We start from the raw sequence: 22,500 nt of genomic DNA on the forward strand, positions 1-22,500 counted from the left end.
CATAGCACTTCAAGTGCCTGGGAGATTCAACGTGTGAACAACAGAAATACAGCCTTAAGGAAAATATTTGGGTGCCAAAGCTGCATTGGGATGTTGTGAGTTTTCTGGGCTGTATGGCCATGTTCTAGAAGCATTCTCTCCTGATGTTTTGCCTGCATCTATGGCAACCATCCTCAGAGTTTGTGAGGTCTGTTGGAAACTAGAAAAATGGGGTTTATATATCTGTGGAATGTCCAGGGTGGGAGAAAGACCTCTTGTCTGGTGGAGGTAGGTGTGACTGTTTTAATTGGCCACCTTGATTAGCATTTAATGGCCTAGCAGTTTCAAGGTCTGGCTTCTTATTGCCTGGGAATCTTTTGTTGGGAGGTGATTAGCAGGTCCTGATTGTTTCTTGTCTAGAATTCCCCTGTTTTGGGGTGTTATTCTTTATTTACTGTTATGATTTTAGAGTTTTTTTAAATACAGGTAACCAGATTTTGTTAATTCTCATGGTTTCCTCCTTTTTGTTGAAATGTCCACATGCTTGTGGATTTCAATGGCTTCTCTGTGTAGACATGGTAGAGTGGTCCAGCATTTCTGTGTTCTTAAATAATATGATATGTCCATGTTGGTTCATCAAATGCTCTGTTATGGCTGACTTCTCTGGTTGAGTTAGTCTGCAGTGCCTTCCATGTTCCTTGATTCGTGTTTGGGCAATGCTGTGCTTGGTGGTCCCCATGTAGACTTGTCCATAGCTGCATGGTATATGGTAGACTCATGCAAAGGGGAGAGGATCCCTCTTGTCCTTTGCTGAACGTAGCACTTGTTGGATTTTCTTAGTGTGTCTGTATTTCTTGCATAAGTAAATCTGCTGTTGGGGAATAGCCTTATCGGAACATCAATGGACCAAAGCATGACATTCACTCTGGGCCTGTTCCCCATTTCTATCCACCTCATACTAAAAATAGGGAGGGATGTGTCAGGCAATTGCCAGTTGCATTTCAACTCTTTTCTAGAGAAAGTTAATTGTGGCCAAGTGTAGAGGTCAATGACTCAAAACTTACAAACTAACACCCAATTAGGAAAGGCAGTTTAACCATTCAGACTGTTTATTTTGCTAAGCCCATTTTGTAGTGCTGAATATTGATATTCTTGGAACACAATCAAGAAAGTTGATGGTTGCTACTCCTTGTGGGACAAGGAAGAGATTTCAGTGAACTTCATTATCATTCTATTGGTGATGAGAGAGAAGACTTTGAATTAGTTAGTCTCTGGCTCAGCCTCCAAAGGGGGTGCAATTGGCAGGGCTTGTTAGGCAGGCAGATATATTATCCCTTCTGGAAAGGAGAGACACAATTTGATTGCATCCCACAAAAAGGAAAAGAGTATCTGTCCATTGAGGATTTCAATCCTCAGCTTTGCATTACCACCAAAAAACAGAAGGGACAACCTTTGGCTTTTACATTTCATACGAACAATAGATGGTTAGATTCCTTTCGCTGCCCATCTTGCATCCTTCACAGGTCTGGAGAGCCTCAAATAGGAATCATGGAGAGATAACAAGAAGAGATTTGGGATGCAATAATTGTCTGCCCAGGCCCACCTCAAGGGATAAGCAGCATGAACTCATTTTAATGAGCCTCTTTGGGCAAAAAAGCAGCTCAGAGAGTAAGTGTGAGAGAAGATACTTCTGTATTATGAAGAAAACAGATTATTGCATTTCTTCTATTGTAAGATGTACTTTCCCCCTACATGAACATCTCTAAAAATAGATATGTTGGTGGTATTGGTATTGAATTAGGAGATATCTTATAATCAATGGCATCTTACAATGGAAGAAAGACAATATTTGCTATGCTTTCATATTTATGTACTAAACTGTTTCACAGAGTGAGAACCATGGTTGTATGCTCATGTGTGTGCAAAATCAATAGCACAGACACTCTAGAGCAGTGGTTCCCAACCTCTTTTTGACCAGGGACCACTCTCCAAAAGGATTACAAGTCTTTTGGTCAACTTTAGATTCAGTTTGTTTATTTGGGGGTGCTGATTCTGAAAATTGCATTGGATAGACCATATCAGCTTTACTTTCTGATAAAAAACATATGCCACCCAGTAGTCATCATCTGCTCACCCACAGAAAACCATATTTAATATGCCTCAGCACTATAAGAGGGTTTTGTGAGACCAGTCACTCTCGTTGCAACAGTGTAGTAACAGTGAGGCTGCGGACCATATTTTAGTTCTTGCAGACCACTGGTGGTCCATGGACCACAGGTTGGGCACCACTGCTCTATAGCAGGTCTGCATAACCTGCAGCCCTCCAGGTGTATTTCATCCATATTAAAGGTATTCCTGGTTGCCAATTAGTTTCTGGGTGAAGTACAAAGTATTGGTTTTGACCTTTAAAGCCCTACATGGTTTGGGTCCAGGTTACCTACAGGATTGCCTTCTCCCCTACAATCTGCCCCCAAACAGTTAGGTCCTCCAGGGGGCAGCTACTCCAACCAGCCAGAACCTGACTGGCGACCGTCACCCAGAGGACCTTTTCATCGGCCACCCCACAACTGTGGAACGACCTGCCGGAAGAGTTCCGACAACTAAATGAGGTGTTGGAATTTAAAACACATCTGAAGACCTAACTCTTTTTAACTCACGTTTTTGCACTGTGTGTGTGTATGTATGTATGTATGTATGTATGTATGTATGTATGTGTGTGTAATATATATATATATATATATATATATATATATATATATATAGTAGAAATATGTTTAAATATGTGTACTTTAGAAGAAAGTACACATTTTTTTCTACCCTGCCTCCATCTCCCCAAAGGGACTCGGGGCGGCTTACATGGGGCCAAGCCCAAAGCAAAATACAATTAAAAGTAAGCAATAACAGATTAAAACAGCATAAAATGACTCGACTGATTAGATTGTTTTATGGTTTTAATAACTGTTTTGATATTTGGTGATCTACTGTTTTTAATATGATTTATGTTTAAAGTGTGGTTTTACTATTGTAGTTGTAAGGCATTGAATTTTTGCCATTATCTATGTGTAAACCGCTTTGAGTCCCCCTAGGGGTGAGAAAAGCGGTATATAAATACTGTAAATACTGTAAATAAATAAATAAATAAATAAATAAATAAATAAAACAGCATAACAATAATAACAAGCATCAAAAGCAACAGCAGACTAATTTTGGAGGGGGTGGGGAAGAGGACCACTATTTGAGCTGGTTGAAGAATAAGGTGGTTCAATAAGGTGGATAGCAACGTATAATAGCATAGGAAATAACATGGAAACAGCAATTTAGCAGGATCGATTCAACTTAAACTTATCCTTATATATATAGTAATGTAATATAGGAATTTATATAATTATTGTATGTTTTTATTTATGTTGTAACCCTCCTTGAGCCACAAGGTAAGAACTAAAATGATGATGATGATGATGATGATAGGTTGTTGTAGGTTTTTTGGGCTATATGGCCATGTTCTAGAAGCATTCTCTCCTGACATTTCACCTACATCTATGGCAGGCATCCTCAGAGGTTGGGAGGAGAGAATGCTTCTAGAACATGGCCATAACGCCGGAAAAACCTACCACAACCCAGTGATTCCAGTCATGAAAGCTTTCGACAACACAACAGCAACAACAACAGACTAAGCATAAACTGCAGCTGCACAGAGAATGCATATATCTCAGCCTTTCCCTGAGATTCCTCCAAATCATTATGAGAATCGGAGTGGAAGATTCAGTCATTGAAATTCAGCACAAGCTCTGAGACCTGGGATCCTATCCGGGTCATAGGCTCGCATGAAGAACCCAGAGGTTAACTACTAGAGAACAATGCTTTCAGGCAGAGAAATATCATAATATTACACAGAGAAATTAGTATTTGGTAATCTGCAAAGGAACTAAGACTTTTAAGCTATTTGCTAAGGAGATATGATTATTTTTACGAGCTACCTACCTTTTGTGGATAGACGTTTAGGTGGAAAATGAGAAATGGAGCAAATGAGGAGAGCCCTGCTCTAACCTCTAACTTCTACAGAAGCAGACAAACAGTAGGAAACCATGACTGACCCTTATTATGACATTTCCCTGGCCAATACTGAGAAATGACCTCATACCTCTCCCTCTGGAAAGCTCCCTATTTCTACAGTCTGGTATCAAAGAAACGGGTATAATGTCAAACTTAAGCTCAGTGGAAAATGCATGTGCTGTTTATCCAAGAGTAAGTAGTTGAGTTACTGAGAGTTCTCCGCTGAGGAACTCTATAGCATTTATGCACAGATCATGAGAAGTAATGAAATCATCATTTCATTAGGTTTTTCCTTCTAATGGGGTTGCAACTCCACAGATGTTCTGCTTAACACTGAAGTTAATAATATACTTTAATTAATCCAAGTCACAGGAATTTGTACAGAGGGCAGCTCTTTCTCCTCTATGCTCCACTTAGTTAAAAAAAAGGATACGAGGAGGAATAGGACTAGAGAAAATGCATCACTTAATGCGTTGCTGAAAGGTACATTCTAAGAAATTGCAAGAAAATGGCGTGGCACGGAGGAATGGAAAGTAGGAGTGTCATTTGTTTACAAACAAGAGGACCTCATGAAGCCACTATCTTTCAAAGTGACAGGCCCTTTAGATTCCCATACTCTTGGCCTACATGGAAGTTGCTGGTATCTTTCTGGGCAGTCAATCAGTTGTGCATATGACTCTTGTCTCCTTTAAATTCAATGGATCTTTATTTTCTGGTTTTGTCTATTATTATTGGGGGAATAATTGCAACAACCACCTTTGCATCCTTTTTTGTTGTTGTTCTTGGATAATAGGTGATTTTTTTATTTCCTTCCATCTTGGCCAAAACACATGTCCTCCTGTGCATGTCTAGAATAATAAAACATAGTTTTGGTGGATACCAGACCATTGGATTAGTTGGAGTTTCCGAACAGTCTTCAAAGGCAATCTCACGTAGAGTGTGTTGCAGTAATCTATTCAGGATGTAAATTCTGTTTATGGCGCATCAAAAATATATTGACTATATTTTTCATAGCAGGGAAGTTTACCAGACAAACAAACAAATAATCCATTATAATTAGCTGTTCAAGGAGTCCCAAAACTTATGGAGAGCCAGAGGTCACTTGCTCATGTGCTTTTCAGCCCCAGTTTGCTTTATAAAGGAGGATACCTGAATTTTAATCCCCACCATCATGAAGAACCACTGGCTGACCTCAGGCAAGTCACACTCTCTCGGGCTCAGAGGGAAGCAAAGATGAGAAAACCTTTGTTACAGTAAGTCGTAACAAGGATCAAGTATGTGTGTGTGTGTGTGTGTGTGTTAAAGAAAACCTTATGCTGTTAATTATGTGCAGCTGCTAATGTAGGTCAACTAGTTAGTTTGGACCACACCCGGTGGGATATAACTGTATAGTTTTTAGAATACAGTCCAGCTTTTGTTCTGAGGAGCCTTTACTCAGGCATTTTGCTCAACCATTTCTACTGCTCTCTCACTTGGATGAAGATGAAGAAGCCTTATTCTGTATTGCTTACAAATACTATGTAAGTTTGTTGCACTGTTTGCAACATTGCAAGTTTATGGTTTAACTCTGCTAATAAGAGTAATGTTTTTCTGTTTCCCCCCCTCTTGCCTGGGTGCAATGTTATTGTGTCTTCTGCATTGTACTTGACCGAAATACGCTCAGTGCAACAACCCTAAGGGTCCTCATAAATCAGAAATACCTTGAAGGCCCACAACAACGAAAAGGATGTATTGCAGGGGTTAACTGTTAGGCTGTCAATGTTTTCAAAAAGCAGCCTTCCTATGCACCATCAATCTTTTGATTAAATAGGCTTTAACCTACAAAAACCATGCCACAACAAATCAGTGAATCCTTATAAGGTCCCGCCATAATTTTGCTACTCTTCCTGTAGAGTTGAATGTAGCAATAACATTAAAAAATGGTTCAGGACACAGCAGGAGTCCACAATTCTGCTGTATTAAACTTGCTTTTTTCATATTTTGTAGGATTTCCTTCCTCTCTTCGAACTCACGCTAAGCCCTTTTCATACCGCATTTTGATTGCACTCCTCAGAATACTTTTTCCACAATAGCTGCATTGAAATCACACTGGGGTCAGGGGGATTACCCTGCTATCAATTGGATTCAGTAAAGGGATTAACAATCTCAGCTTGTTCTTAGAGCAGATGTCCTGGCCTTTGTGAGTGGATGGGAGGGGGGATGATAGGGAATGTTTTTATCTGATTCTGCAGTTACAGGTTCTACTGCAGCCCTTCTGATCAGGACCAAACCCATCTGATCGATGGGTTTGGTCCAGCCACAATTATTGTTGACAGGTACATACTATCTGTGTAATATAGATCACACTATGGCTTTGCTACAAGGTAGATGCTTTGCAAATTTATCAGACTACAACTTCAATCATTCCAAGTTAGCAGCTTACTGTGTGACATTATCTTTTTTTAGTGTGTAGTCAATATGATATCTGCCATAGGATCACATTAGTGGAACCATTGCAAGCATGGAAGCTGTGTTGAGAAAGGCAACGTTCTCAGCATTCTGTCTTCCGCAATCTGCATTGGAAATTGTTATTAGTAATAGTAATGTAAAGTAAAGGTAAAAAATAAACACTGATAATAAATGAATTAGAAATGGTGTTCCCTTTGGCAGGAATACTTCATTTTATATTATAAGGACTAATTGCTAAACTCTTATTAAAATAGCCTTTGATATTTGGCCTTAGGGAGAGACAGATGCTTCTGAAGTCAGCTAAGGCAAAATTTAATCAGTGAATGTATTGCACATGGAAATATAGTGTGTTCATCCATGTCTCTGTGTTCAGAATTAAAATATTTGAAATTGGAATTATTGGGGAGCACTTTGAGTCCTATTCATGGGAGAAAGGCAGGATAAAAGTAAATACATTATTATTATTTGAAACACAACAAGATGAGTCCACAGCAAACAAGATCACTCTGCTGGCTGTTGTATTGGATCACATGTCAGACACTTCCCAAGTGTCTAGGACTGTGTGATGTATTGGTAAATAATGTGTGCAGATCCCAATAAGGTGGCCTTTTGCAGCTGGCAGCTGGTAATTTTGTCAGCGCTGATGGTGTTTAAAACATGCAAATGTGAGTAGATTAATAGGTATCACTCCGGTGGGAAGGTAACAGCACTCCTTGTAGTCATGCTGGCCACATGACCTTGGAGGTGTCTACAGACAACACTGGCTCTTTGGCTTAGAAAAGGAGATGAACACCAGCCCCTAGAGTCAGACACGACTGGACTTAATGTCAAGGGAAACCTTTACCTTTACTTTATTAATACAACAGCAGATGAAAAGTAAGAGTATTAACCACAGACCTTGTTTTTCAGCAGCTCCACTGTCTGTCGGTCTGTTTCTGGGCACAATTAAAAAAACTTGATATGGCTCAGGTCCAGGCCCTGAAGGGCTCAGTTTTCCATATAAGTCTGTCTGTGTTTTGAGGAGTTTTGGGTAGCCCCTTCTCTCTGTCACAGATACATCTCGTGGGAACACTAGCCTTCTCGGTGGTTGCTTCCAGATTTTCCGTAAAATGGTCAGACTGGCTCCGCTTCTGTTTCACTTTTTCAAAAAAGGCCTCCCCTGGTCTTAGTTTGGCCTTCGTACCCCAAGGAGCCTTTTGAGACAAAAGTGTTATTTGAAAAACATGGGTTTTTTTAAACCCTTGGAGCTTACAGAAATACCCCAGAGCCCACATACAAGCTGTGGTCTGCACTTTACTAAACCTTCCTTATAGACCAGGCCTGGGCAAACTCGGGTCCTCCAGGTGTTTTGGACTTCAACTCCCACCATTCCTAACAGCCACAGGCCCCTTCCTTTCCCCTCTCAGCCGCTTAAGCTGAGGGGAAAAAATCCCGAGGCTGTTAGGAATTGTGGGAGTTGAAGTCCAAAACACCTGGATGGCCCAAGTTTGCCCATGCGTGTTATAAACTAATAAGCATATCCTGATGATGCCATATCTGTGTCAAATGTCAAATCTGCAAAGTGACCAGTCCAAGCAGAAGGAACTGGTAATAACGCAGTTGTACCCTGGCACTGTTGAGTTAATTAATACCCTGAAACAGACTGTTTTCAGTTCAAGCATAAACAGAAAGAATCAAACAAATGGATAATCCTAATATACGAGCATGTTCATATGAGAGTTCTTGATGACAAGAATCATTTGACAATGATTCACATACACTAAAGATATTTAGATGGCAGAAGTAGACATTCTTCCAGATAACCTATGAGCCTCCATTCAATATTTAAAGCAGGGATAGGTGGACCTATGATTTCCTGGGTGGTGCTGGAATATGATTTCCTGGGTGGTGCTGGAATAACCACACCACTAAGATGGTTAGGGTTAATGGGAGCTGTCACTTAGCAACTTCTGAAAGATCTCATGGACCCCCCATCTCTGTTTCAAAGATGAAAATGAGAGTTTTGAAGTGATCAAGACCCAAAGGTACACAATAGTGGAGATTAGTGGTAGTCAGTAGCAGAGTACTCAGTAGTAGAGTAGCGCTTTGCTACTCTGCTGCTGAGTATGCATGCCAGTGTGGAAAACATTTCGCCATATTAAAACAGTGGATATGGTTCTTAATGAGACATGCTGCATTATCACAGGATGTCTATGCCCCACACTGCTGGAGAAATTACACTGTTTAGCTGGTATTTCACCACCTGACATCCACCGGAAAGTAGCAGTCAGCAATGAAAGGACCAAGGCCTTGACATCTTTGGCCCATCCTCTGTTCGGATATCAGCCAGCATTCCAACATCTTAAATCAAGAAACATCTTCCTAGGATCTACAGAGATACTCAAAGGAACACCTCAGCAAGTGAGAGTCCAAAAGTGGCAGGTTAAAACCCATCACCTCAATCAGTGGCTGAAGCCAGATGAGAAATTCCCTCCTGGGCACACAGAAGAGTGCACGACCTGGAAGGTGCCGAACAGGGACCACAAGATGCAGAAATAGGGGTACAAAGTGGAGTCCACGACATGCGAGTGTAGAGAAGAGCAAACCACAGACCACCTATTGCAATGCAGCCTGAGCCCTGCCACATGCATAATGGAGGACCTTCTCACAGTGACACCAGAGGCACTCCAAGTGTTCAGCTTCTGATCAAAGGACATTTAGCATAATGCCAAGTTCATTTTTGTGTTTTTAAATGCATTTTAATTGTACCCTCAACTTGCTTTTGACACAATAAATAAATAAGTGATAGTCGATGATATGAAGACATCAGTCTTTAGGGAGGCATATGTTCATTAACTTTATATTGAAGGGACTTATAACAAAGGATGCAGAATGTCACAACCAATATAACTAAAGAAAAAAGGCTGGCATCTGTTAGTGCATTACGATGGCACAAGTCAGACTTACCCTATTACAAAGTGCTTTTATGATCTGTTCCTACCATGCAACAACAAAAATGCTCCCCCAACAACTCTCCATGTAAGCGGTAGCACAACCTGGGTATTTCTATGTGATTGGAGAAGGTGGGTGGGAGTGGACAGGTGAACTGGAAATGTCCATTTATTTTTATGTATCTGGATGTGCTTGGTCCAAGAACATCACCTGCAGAGAGTTTTCAAGGACCCCTTGAGCTCACTGCTGATACCTGTGCCAGTACATCCAGCAAAAGGAAAATAACTGAATGGATCCCTGCTCCTTTCTCCATCTATCAATGCCTGTGTTCAGATGATCACAATGCTTACACAGATGAGTTTTAGGAGAGATGTAACTATGCTTATGATGGTACTGTTTATTTTATTGTATGTCATGTCTTTGCTTTTTATATGTTGTTCACTGCTTTGAGTTCTGATCCGGGAGAAAAGAGGGATAGAAGTTATTAACAACAATAACAGCTGATACACATATATTTCTTGAGGCATGAATCACATCTACATCAATAGAAGAAACATAATATGCAATTAATATAACAGTGAAATATTCTTCTACATATTACACACAAACATAGATATCACACACAAAATTCCCTTACAACTATCAAGAATGAATACCACCCCCCCCCACATCTTCAATGCAAAGGGGCCATGGTGGCACAATGGGTTAAACCACTGAGCTGCTGAACTTACTGACCGAAAGGCTGGCAGTTCGAATCCATGGGATGGGGTGAGCTCCCGGTGTTAGCCCCAGCTTCTGCCAACAGTTCAAAAGCATCTCTCTTCCTTCACTCAGCTCTTGCATCCATAGGTTACTACCGGGAATACCATTGCTTTAACTATGCAGACCTTTGTTGCCAGTGTGATGTTTCTACTCTTCACTATTTTATCTAGATTGGTCATTGCTCTCCTCCCAAGAAGTAAATGCTTTCTGATTTCCTGGCTGCAGTCTGTGTCTGCAGTAATCTTTGTGCCTCCACATTTTCTCCCTCTATTTGCCAGTTTTCAATCATCTTGGGTTTTTTTATGTTTAACTGCAAGCCAGTTTTTGCACTTTCTTCTTTCACCTTGATTAGAAGGCTCCTCAGCTCCTCCTCACTTTCAGCCATCAAAGTGGTATCATCTGCATATCTAAGGTTCTTAATGTTTCTTCCAGCAATTTTAACTCCAGCCCTGTATTCCTCAAGCCCTGCACGTCACATGATCTGTTCTGCATACAAGTTGAATAGGTTGGGTGAGAGTATACATCCCTGCTGTAGTCCTTTCCCAATCTTGAACCAGTCTGTTGTTCCATGGCCTGTTCTTATTTTTGCTACTTAGTCGTTATACAGATTCCTCAGGAGAGAGACAAGGTGACTGTTCATTCCTACTCTTCCAGAAATCTAACATAGAAAGACGGCAATGCTGGGTGGCCACCCGGACCTAGGTGTAAGTGAAGACATCCGGCTGACTTACCCACAAGCATGCACCAGCAGGAAATGCCACTACAAAACCACATTTTTTTATTTTTTAGATTACTAGTCCCATAATCTCTCATCCACTATCATGGCCATCAGATGAGCTGGTAAGTGTTATCCAAAAGATTAACACTTCCCAAGCATTAAACGTGTTCCATTCTTGCCCTTTCTGCAATACTTCCAATGCTGAACATCAGATTGACATTTTTGTGACATCTGTGAGAGCAAGATGTGTTAATGGGAAACTGTGATGAAAAGGGACTCTCATTATATTCTTACCCAGTAGGAGCTGAACTGATGTGGTTTTAATGAGGCATATGGCAATACTCTGGCCTTGTACTACCACTTCATTTATAAATGTGAGATCTGAACATTATAATGATTTATGTGACAAAATATCAGACAGATGGAATGTTACAGAACACAAAGAATTAAGCAATTTCTATCCTTCTCTTTTTAGGTCCTTTCTAGTGCGGGCTGTTCTTGTAAAACACTGATGTGGAAGATTTAGGGCACTCGTTGGATCACCACTGGTGGATACATTTTTTGTTCTGACAAGACTAAACCTATAATTTTTCTTGGGTAACCAGAGAAGCATGTAGCATCTAGCGGGAAGTGGTACAGTTCCAGCGGTGGATCCCAAACCTGCCTATGCCCAAATATACTCCTGGAACAGAGGAGAAAATATACAAGGGTTGAATGAAAAATAATGCCTCTACCTCCATAACTCCTCAACAGATGGCAGTACTGGTATGCGGCAGGTACTGGCTTGTTCAGTAGATTCTCCTCTACAGTTCCATTTTGGCAGGAAGCCTTAGCATTGAATGGTTGTGTTGTTAAAGTGCGAAGTATGGAATCCTGCACAGACAGTCGGTCAATGCGACTTAAGCAACGTGCAGTCAGTGAATTCTTGACAGCAGAAGGTGTCACCTCAACATCTTTAAACTTACTTGCCCAGTGATGCACAGTACTCACATCAACACAATCACCATAAACAGCTTGCATTCTCTGATTAATCTCCTTTGGGGTGACACCTTCTGCTATCAAGAATTCAATGGCTGCACATTGCTTAAGTCGCATTGACTGACTGTCTGCACAGGGTTCCATACTTTGCACTTTAACAACACAACCATTCAATGCTAAGGCTTCCTGCCAAAATGGACTGTAGAGGAGAGTCTACCGAACAAGCCAGTACCTGCTGCATACCAGTACTGCCATCTGTTGAGGAGTTATGAAGGTAGAGGCATTATTTTTCATTTAAACCTCATACATGGCATATGCCTAACCAAGAATGACTTGAGAAACTGCAAGTCACTTCTTGTGTGAGAGAATTGGTTGTCTGCAAGGACGTTGCCCATCAGATGCCTGGATGTTTTACCTTCCTGTGGGAGGCTTCTCTCATGTTCCCGCATAGGGAGCTGGAGCTGACAGAGGGAGCTCATCTGCACTCTCCTTGAATTTGAATCTCTGACATGTTGATCATTAATTTGTAATGATCCATGTGGCCATATGAGGATGTTTCCATTAATGAATGCAAAAAACCCCAAGTAGTATATTTAAGTTACATGCAGAGAGACTTAATCTGACATTGGAAGTGACACATGTCAGTAAAATTTGCTAAGTCTGCCAACTGCTAGAAATATTTCAAAGTTTGGTATTTTAAAAGCTTCCTTCCTTTGGAAGAAGCAAACTGTAATCCCAAGAAGAGGCACGAAAGGCAAAAACCATAAGAGAACTTTACAGTGGCCCCAAGCATTCCTGGCAACATCAGTGAAATTGCTTAATTAATTTTGATGAAGGGCACCAGCCAGAGAAAGCCTTCTCCAATACTAACAGAGAAGAAACCCCCACATTTCCATACCTGGATTTTCCAAATAAATGTTCAAGGAACTAATATTCAAACTGTACATTACTGAATGGCAACAGGATTTCAGGGAGATTTTGGATTTCGAACATGACAGTTCTGCATGTGTTCAATCAACTGACATAATTAAATTAACTATTTATTTATCATATCAGGAGCAAACCAAAGGTACAGTTGCAATGTATTTAAAAAACACAAAGTTTAAAAACTTGGCATTCTGCTAAATGTCAGAAGCTGGCCACTTGGAATGCCTCTGGTGTTGCTATTTATTGTGCATGTGGCATGGCTCAGACTGCATTGTAGTAAGTGGTCTGTTGTTTGCTCTTCTCCACACTCGGATGTTGTGGACTCCACTTTGTGTCCCCATTTCTTAAGGTTGGCTCTGCATGTCATGATGCCAGATCACAGTCTGTTTAGTGCCTTCCAAGTCGCCCAGTCTTTGGTGTGTCCAGGAGGGAGTCTCTCATTTGGTATCAGCCATGGGTTGGGGTTCCGGGTTTTAGCCTGACACTTTTGGACTCTTGCTTGCTGAGGTGTTCCTGCGAGTATCTCTGTAGATCTTAGAAAACTATTTCTTGATTTAAGGCATTGGCATGCTGGCTGATATCTGAGCAAACAGAAGCGACTTGTAGCATTAAATTAACTATTGATACCCTTGTACCATCTGAACTGCTGACTTGAAGACCTGAAGGTTGGTGGTTTGAATCAGTGAGGCGGGGTGAGCTCCTGCCTATCAGTCCCAGCTTCACATGAGAGAAGCCTCCCACAGGATGGTAACACATCCATGTGTCCTCTGGGCAACGTCCTTGCAGATGGCCAATTCTCTTATACCTGAAGCAATTTGCAGTATATTCCCAAGCCACTTCTGACACAATAAAAAACCCCCGTTAAATTAACTAATAAGAGAGGAAGCCAATGTTGTGTAGTGATTTGATTCCCTTGAGCTAGGATTTAGACACCAGGATTAAAATCCCAGTTCACCCATAGTGGGTGATCTTGGGCAAGACACACTCTCTCAGCCTAAAAAGAAGGCAATAGCAAACCTCATCTGAATAAACCTTTATCAGGGATATTGTAATTGCTGCTGATTTGGATTTGAGTTCATTGCAACAAACCATGGAATCATAAAACTTAAAAGTTTTCTGAGCTGAATGCAACAACAGAAAATGGTGGTGTGATGAGGCAAACAGGGAAACGTTTTATTATTACTTATAGATTTTGCCTTTACGTGCCTGGATGTTGCCTAAAGCTGTCAGCCTGAAAGAATAAGCCCTAGTGCAGCACAATACTATAATGATATTTTTTTCATTTCCAAAGCAGCAGAGTTACAGAAAAAAAGAGAGAAATTAGAGGTTGGGGCTATGGTGGTATCCACCATCCCAGAATATGTGGTCTCATATGGAGCAATGTAACATGGTTTAGGATCTGTGCTGGGACTAAGATGCCTTGTGAGATCTAAGAGTAAAACTAAGAGTAAAAGAATGGGGTGAGATCCTGCTGTTAGCTCCAGCTTCTGCTAACCTACAGTTTGAAAACATGCAAATGTGAGTAGATCAATAGGTACCACTTCTGTGAGAAGGCAATGGTGCTCCATGCAGTCATCTAGCCACATGACCTAGGAGGCATCTATGGACAATGCCGGCTCTTTAGCCTAGAAATGGAGTTGAGAACCATCCTCCAGAGTCGAACATGATGACTTAATTCCAGGGGAAACCTTTACCTTTACCTAAGGGTAAAAAAAAAGACTATATTGGAAGGTCAAGCAATCATCTGGTTTATCCCCTGTGAAGCTTGGATTCCCACATGCCTGTCAGTATATATATATATTACAGGATAAAGTGGGTTTTCACCGCAATGAGCTTGGCTCTTGCCAGAAATGTGTTTAGCAATGCATCAGTGATGCTTGTCTTGCTCTGCTGGAAGCACAGATCTTCCTCAAATCATATTTCCTTCTGGAGTTTTATACTGCTATTGAAGAATTACGGTGGAAACACTAAGTTATGAACAAAAGGAAAACCCTAAACAAAACCTATTCCAGTTCAAATGGTCCTGCTGCTAGAAATTTAGTGGCTTATTACTCATCCCACTTTTTGTCATGTGAGGTTAATAACACTAAGATGTCTTGCAGATGTGTGGTAAACAAATGCTATTATTTTTAACACTTGGCCAATGTTTATACAAGGCTTAGGGCATCTCCTTCTCTTCTGCTAAAGTTGCAGTGTTGTGGCTCTTGTCCATTAAGTATGAATATTTGTTCTGCCACAGAACACCAGCTCCTTCATTTGCCTTTCCTTCTGTCCCCTCAGCCTCCATCCCCACTTCTAGGCCTCTGAGCATTCAATCTCTCAGGATTATGGAACAATTAATATTCTCAATGTGTCTCCAGCTTCATCTCAAGGGAAGGATGTATAGGTCAACAGCAAGCTAGACTATTAATGGTGGGGAGCTCACTCCGGACCGGGCTGGCTTCGAACTAATGACCTCTGGGTCAGTGGTGATTGAATGCAGCTGGCTACTAATTAGCTGCGCCACAGCCTGGTCCCAATCAGCTTGTGCTTTGCATTTTAATACACGCACCAGCTCCAACAGACTCCCCATGGCATTGGCCCTACCGCTCTCTGACACTCAGGAAGTGTCTCCAAATGTTAAGGTGGAAAGGAATCCTCACAACCTCTGAGGATGCTTGCCACAGATGCAGGCGAAACGTCAGGAGAGAATGCTTCTAGAACATGGCCATACAACCCGAAAAACCTATAACAACCCAAGGAATCTTTTTCCTGCCATTGGAAGGGAAGGCACTCCTGCGGGTGGATGGGGAACCCCCTTGGGATGGCCTTTTCCATACAAGGGAACCCCCCTCTCCGGAAAAGGGGGTCTGTGGGGCACGCCGTGGTTCCAATGCTGGTGTTGCTCTCCCACCAGTGGGTCCCGAGAAAAGAGGCGTGGGCTCGGAGCGTCTCCCCCGCCCTCTGCGTCCCGAGGCCAAACTTCCTCGCCCGGCATGAGTGCTCCTGCTCTCCCTCCTCTGCCTCCCTTCGCAGGATGCGGGCGTGGGGCTGGCGGGCTTTCCGGCTCGTCCTGCTCTCGGGGAGCCTCCTCCTGGGCCTCCAGCTGGGACTGCGCCGCCCCGGAGAAGCCCAGCACCAGGCCGCGCCGGGCACGCAGTCCGAACTGCCTCCGCCCCTCGCCGCCAAGGAGGCGCTTTCCCGGAGGAGGCAGGTGACCTACCTGAGGAGCGGGCGGAGGAGGAAAGGCCCTGCGGAGGAGCCCACCTGCTGCCCCCCCAGGAAGGTAAGAGCAAGCGAGAGAGGGAGGGAGGGGAAGGGGGGGGGGTTCCCAGACTCCCAGCTTCCTTCGTCATTGGCCACGGAATCTGAAGCTCCTGGGAGTTAGTTGAGGTCCAGGTCGCCTGGGAGAGTAGAGTTTGGCAATCTCTGCCCTCAGATCTGGTCTTCCAGGGGCTTCAAACTAAATTCTCAGAATCCTTTCTCACTGACCAAGGCATCTGGGAGTTGGAAGTCCAAAACACCCGTTTAGGACTCTCTGAAGTAAACAAAACACCTGGAAGACTAGAGTTTTGGGAATGGCTGCAGGTTCTGGAGGAAATCAAAGGCATAGGGTGCAGCTACAGCAGGCATGGGCAAACTTCAGCCCTCTCTCCATAGAATCATAGAGTTGGAAGAGACCTCATGGACCATCCAGTCCAACCCCCTGCCAAGAATCAGGGGAATTGCATCCAAATAACACCCAACAGATAGCCATCCAGCCTCTGTTTAAAAGCCTCCAAAGAAAGAGTGATGCGGCAGCAAAAAAAGCCAATGGGATTTTGGCTTGCATCAATAGGAGTCTAGTGTCTAGATCCAAGGAAGTCATGCTACCTCTATATTCTGCCTTGGTTAGACCACACCTGGAATATTGTGTCCAATTCTGGGCACCACAATTCAAGAGAGATATTGACAAGCTGGAATGTGTCCAGAGGAGGGTGACTAAAATGATCAAGGGTCTGGAGAACAAGCCCTATGAGGAGCAGCTTAAAGAGCTGGGCATGTTTAGTCTGAAGAAGAGAAGGCTGAGAGAAGACATGATAGCCATGTATAAATACGTGAAGGGAAGTCATAGGGAGGAGGGAGCAAGCTTGCTTTCTGCTACCCTGGAGACTAGGACATGGCACAATGGCTTCAAGCTACAGGAAAGGAAATTCCATCTGAATATTAGGAAGAACTTCCAGACTGTGAGAGCTGTTCAGCAGTGGAACTCTCTGCCCCGGAATGTGGTGGAGGCTCCTTCTTTGCAAAGCTTTTAAACAGAGGCTGGATGGCCATCTGTCGATAGTGCTTTGAATGCAATTTTCCTGCTTCTTGGCAGGCGGTTGGAGTTGTAGTTCACCTACATCCAGAGAGCACTGTGGACTCAAGCAATGATAATTTTGGACTAAACTTGTCAGGAATACTCAATATGCTCAAATGTAAACACTGGTGAAATTTGGGGAAAATATATCTTGACATTTGGGAGTTATAGTTGCTGGGATTTTTAGTTCATCTACAATCAAAGAACATTCTGAACCCTCCTACCAACAATAGAATTGGGCCAAACTTCCCAACACAGAACCCCCATTCTGATGGCCTTTGCTGACCCCTCTGAAACCCTCCTCACGACCTCCCCTCACGGGTCCCGACCCCCAGGTTGAGAAATACTGCCATTGGGGTTTTTTTGATTTAGCCCAAGATGCTGTTTATGTCAGCTCTGGGTGGAACGTGAGCAATCGTCAAGCAGAGAGAAGTGTGGAATCCTAACGTTCTCAGACACAAAAATTCTTAAATTCAGGATGCATCTACATGGTAGATTTAAAGCACTTTGACATTACTTTAATTGCTGTGGATGAGTGCTATGGAATCCTGGGAGTTGTAGTTTGGTGAGGCACCGGCACTCTTCAGCAGAAAAAGACTGAAATCCTTGTAAAACTACAACTTTGAGGATTCCATAGCATTGAGCCATAAGAGTTGAAGTTTTGTCAAACTGCATTAATTCTACAGTGTAGATGCACCCCTAGGAATACCCAATGGACTTGCTTTTGGAAATGAGAAAGAGAAAGAAATCCTAATCTTGAAGCAAGGAGTGGCAGGATTTTAATTCTTAAATCTATGGCTATGCAATGAGTGTGCTTTCTGGGGTGGATGGGAACTCTAGCCCATCACACCCAGCAAGTGCTAAGTTTGGAAAAGCTATGCAAGGAACAGGCTGAAAATCATTGGGAAAGGATGTAAATTATGCAGGTTCTACCAGGCCAAATATTCGTTTAGCATTTTCTCTCTCTCTTGTTGCTATTGGCTGTCTGAAGAAAAAGGAGAGAAGTTTGGGAGTTGATCCTTCTCTGCATGTAAATGGTGAAACAGGATTCCAGAGAAGTTTGAAACTGTTGAGATCATGCGAGGCACATTGGCCTGCGGGGTGAGAGGGATGGAAAATGCCGCCCCTGTTTAGGACAATGGCAATTCAGCTGAAACAGCACAAGTTTTGTGAGACTGTACTGGGAAGGGCAGAGTTCAGATCTGAGTAAAGAATGCTGACCTTTAAGGCTACGTCATTGCAGACCTAAGCAAACTCACTTAGAGGCAAATACCCTTGAAAGCAATGCGATTTACTTTTGAGTAAACACAACTAGGAACAGGGCAGCTAAGTTATTCATAAGCGAAACAGATCCAAATAATCAAGCACTTCAGGGAAACAGTGTTTTCAGAGCTGAATTCTGTTTAGCTTTATGACAGAGATGGTTATTGGTGATAAAAATTACCTTCTAAAAATGTGTCAGTTTTCCCCAAATGTGGTTCAAAGGAGACAATCCTGTGTGCTGCCTTTCATTGCAGATGGCTTCTTTTATAATGAAGGTTCTTTTATTACAATACAATTTGGGGGAGAAAATGTACATGAATGGTAATATACATGAGGGGTTGCGGTGGCGCAGTGGGTTAAACTGCTGAGCTGCTGAACTTGCTGATCAGAAGGTTGGAGGTTCTAATCCACAGGATGGGGTGAGCTCCCACTGTTAGTCCCAGCTCCTGCCAACTTAGCAGTTTGAAAACATGCAAGTATGAGTAGATCAATAGCTACTGCATCATCAGGAAGGTAAAGAACCATTTCACAGATCTTCCGAGTCTTTCCAGCACTTGAGTTGTTCGCCATTTTCTGTGAACAACTCGGATGGCAATGTATATAATGGCACTTGGATTTTGCTATCCATGCAGAGTCCTGGAACCAAACCTCAGCGGATAACATGGAGCTATTGAATATTGAGGCAGGATAAATGTCTTATGATCACAATTACTGTGTCCAATTCTGGGCACCACAATTGAAGTTGATAAGCTGAAATGTGTCCAGAGGAGGGTGACTAAAATGATCAAGGGTCTGGAGAACAAGTCCTATAAGGAGCGACTTAAAGAGCTGGGCATATTTAGCCCGCAGAGGAGAACGCTGTGAGGGGAAGTTATAGGGAGGAGGGAGCAAGCTTGTTTTCTGCTGCCCTGGAGACTAGGATGCGGATCAATGGCTTCAAACTACAGGAAAAGAGGTTCCACCTGAACATTAGGAAGAATTTCCTGACTGTGAGAGCTGTTCAGCAGTGGAACTCTCTGCCCCAGAGTGTGGTGGAGGGTCCTTCTTTGGAGGCTTTTAAGCAGAGGCTGGATGGCCATCTGTCGGGGGTGTATGTCCAGCACACAATTATCATTCTTGACTGGAATCTGATCACAACCTGGGATTTGTAATGTCATGTCTGCCGGAGAATACTCAAACTGCAGTCCAGGAAAATACTTTAGAGAAGTCCAAATGCTTACCAAACTACACATTCTGGATTCCTTTGGATGGAGCGAAGGTGGTTAACGAGATTAAACTTCTGTACTTCTTCAGTTCAGATACAGAATAGGACAGGGGTGGAAGTCATACAGCTCTCCAGATAGTTGAACTAGAGCATCCAGCATTCCTAATCATTGATTATTTTGGCGCAGATTGCTAATTCCACTTAGAAAAGGGAAATACAACCTTTCCAAAAAACAAAACAAAGCAAAACAAAACACCCACAGACTTTAAGGACACACAGCAAGAACATTATTGCAACACTATAGCAACAATCGCATTGCATCATCTTATAAATTACGACTTGCCATGCTGGAGCAAATAAATCCAAGAAAATTTGTCTGACTTGGCAATTGACTTGGATGCTTCAAAGACAAATCCTAACCATTAGCATTCATTCTGGGGGCCTATTTATATGTTCAGCAGCACCAGACGTTTCAGAAATGATTGATTTGCAGTAGTCATCTTGAACCAACTTTTTTTGTTTACTCAGGCAGGGGATACTCAAAAGCTGCACATGTGTGTACTTTTGCTCATGAGCTTGGATTGCTTTCAGTGCGCTGTGTAATGGCAGTGAATTCTGAACTCCATCCTCCTCTAAAATAACAACTCCGCTGTGTTTACAAAATCTCAGATGTGAGAGCCTCACTATACTGGATTTCATTTTGCTGTATTGACCTCTTTTGATTTTTAATTATCTCCTTACTTGCACAAACAAAGACCAGATTGTGGCTGCAATCTGATGTAGGTTTACTTGTTTGAGGAGCAAATTCAACAGAAATATACATAGGTATTACTACATGCACAGCAGAGGCAGAGAGGAAAGCAAATACTGTTATGTGGAGTTAAAGCACTCGAGGATGTATTCCTTGACCCTCCTGGTCAAAAGCCAACTATGCTCTTCTTCTCTTTCATGAGCATGTAATACCCACATGTTTGACTGATCAAAGTAAAGAAACCCTGAAATAAGCCTGATCTAGCAAAAGGTATACTTTCGTGTTTATAACCTAAGGGGTTTAAGTGTAAGAGTGTAGTGGGTTGACTGTTCGCCTGTGACTATGGCGACCAGGGTTTAATTAATAATAATAATAATAATAATAATAATAATAATAATACTTCGCTTGTATACTATCTCCCTGAGGGGACTCAGCGTGGATTCCATCATACACGAACACAAAGGCCAACATTCAATGCCTAGAAACAACAAAACATAGATAAAAGTAAAGGCTTCCCCTTCTGGCTCGTGGTGCTCATCTCTGGCAGGTGATGCTCATCTCCATCTCTAAGCCAAGGCGCTGGCATTGTCTATAGATGCCTCCTAGATCATGTGGCCAGCATGACTGCATGGAGCGCAATTTACCTTCATGCTGAAGCGGTACCTACTGATCTACTCACATTTGCATGTTTTCAAACTGCTAGATTTGCAGAAGTTGGGGCTAACAACAGGAGCTTACCCTGCCCCATGAATTTGAACTGCTAACCTTCTGGTCAGCAAGTTCAATAGCTCAGCGTTTTAACCTGTTGTGCCACCGCGGCTATGGAAGCCCACTGGGTGACCTTGGGCAAAACTCACAATAAGTTTGCTTTAGGGTTACTATAATGCAGAAATGACTTGAAGGCACTCAGTGTTCTTAAGGTTGTACCTACAGAGCTGGTTATGCTATAGTCTGTTAGCATAAAACTAGAAGGGCTAGCAAGAACACATGAGAAATAGGGACAAGATAAGTTTGATTTCATGTAAACAGTTCAACCAGTTTTGACAATTGCTATTATACACTCCAACCCAGCAGGTTGCATGAGGGCTTCTTTACACAGATCTACTTACTGGATCAGGATATTCATCTGTTCAATTATTCTGACTTGATAACTACTTTCAGCAATCTTTTCTTTATTCTCATCTCCTAGTACTATATTAAGAGATGAACATGCAGCGTCTTTTATGTAGGACCAATGTAGATCCAATGTGATTCCCATCTGACTTGCACTGGGCAAGTACTTTGATTCACATACCACACCCTAAGAGTAGCAAGGGGTTATGCTGATTCATATACCTGTGTGGTTATTTCCCTTGTTTAGCTACACATCTGTTTGCTACACAGCTACACCTCATTGGCTCTAGATCAGCAGCTTGGAGGACAACAGCAAGACATATTTGGCTTCAAATAAAGGTCTGTCTGGTCTAAGGATGGACCTCATGTAATCCTTCAGAAGTTGGGTTATTGTAAGTTTTTCGGGCTGTATGGCCATGTTCTCTCCTGGCATTTTGCCTGCATCTATGGCAGGCATCCTCAGAGACCTCACAGCCTCTGAGGATGCCTGCCATAGATGCAGGGGAAACGTCAGGAGAGAATGCTTCTGGAACATGGCCATATGGCCCAAAAACCTTACAACTCAGTGATTCCAACCATTAAAGCCTTCGACAATACCTTCAGAAGTTGTTGGACTATAACTCCAATCAGTCCTTCAGCAAGAAGGACTGATTGGAGTTAAAACAAAGGTGTATCTGGTCTAAGGATGGACCTCATGTAATCCTTCAGAATTTGTTGAACTGTAACTCCAATCAGTTCTTCAGCAAGAACTATTTGGCTTAAAACAAAGGTCTATCTGGTCTAAGCATGGTCTAAGATCTAAGAATGGACCTCACATAATCCTTCAGAAGTCATTGGACTGCAGCTCCAATCAGTCCTAGGAGCATAGCAAGTGGTGAAGCACGGTTGCAGCCCAACAATTTCTGGAGGGCTACTGTTATAAATCCTTTAGGGAATTTCACAAAATTGGCCTCTAGTCTAGAACCAATAGTTGAAAATTAAATCCATGCATTTTAGGCCCATGCGAAAGAGTTCTGTGGTGACTCCATCTACAAAGAGTTTGCACAGACAAA

The 22,500-nt window shown here is 42.4% G+C and overlaps 1 protein-coding gene across 1 annotated transcript in view; it reads left to right on the forward strand.

Moving 5' to 3' along the window:
• Nucleotides 1–15,368: 15,368 nt before the first annotated feature.
• The window catches only part of METTL24 (methyltransferase like 24), a 101,750-nt gene continuing 94,618 nt past the window's right edge, over nucleotides 15,369–22,500 (forward strand). The window contains exon 1 of the mRNA XM_060753163.2: nucleotides 15,369–16,061. Within this exon, the coding sequence (XP_060609146.2) occupies nucleotides 15,582–16,061 (480 nt within the window). The 5' untranslated portion in view covers nucleotides 15,369–15,581. The remainder of the gene's footprint in view (nucleotides 16,062–22,500) is intronic.

The sequence above is a fragment of the Anolis sagrei genome, chromosome 1, assembly GCF_037176765.1.
Source record: "Anolis sagrei isolate rAnoSag1 chromosome 1, rAnoSag1.mat, whole genome shotgun sequence".
Taxonomy (NCBI): domain Eukaryota; kingdom Metazoa; phylum Chordata; class Lepidosauria; order Squamata; family Dactyloidae; genus Anolis; species Anolis sagrei.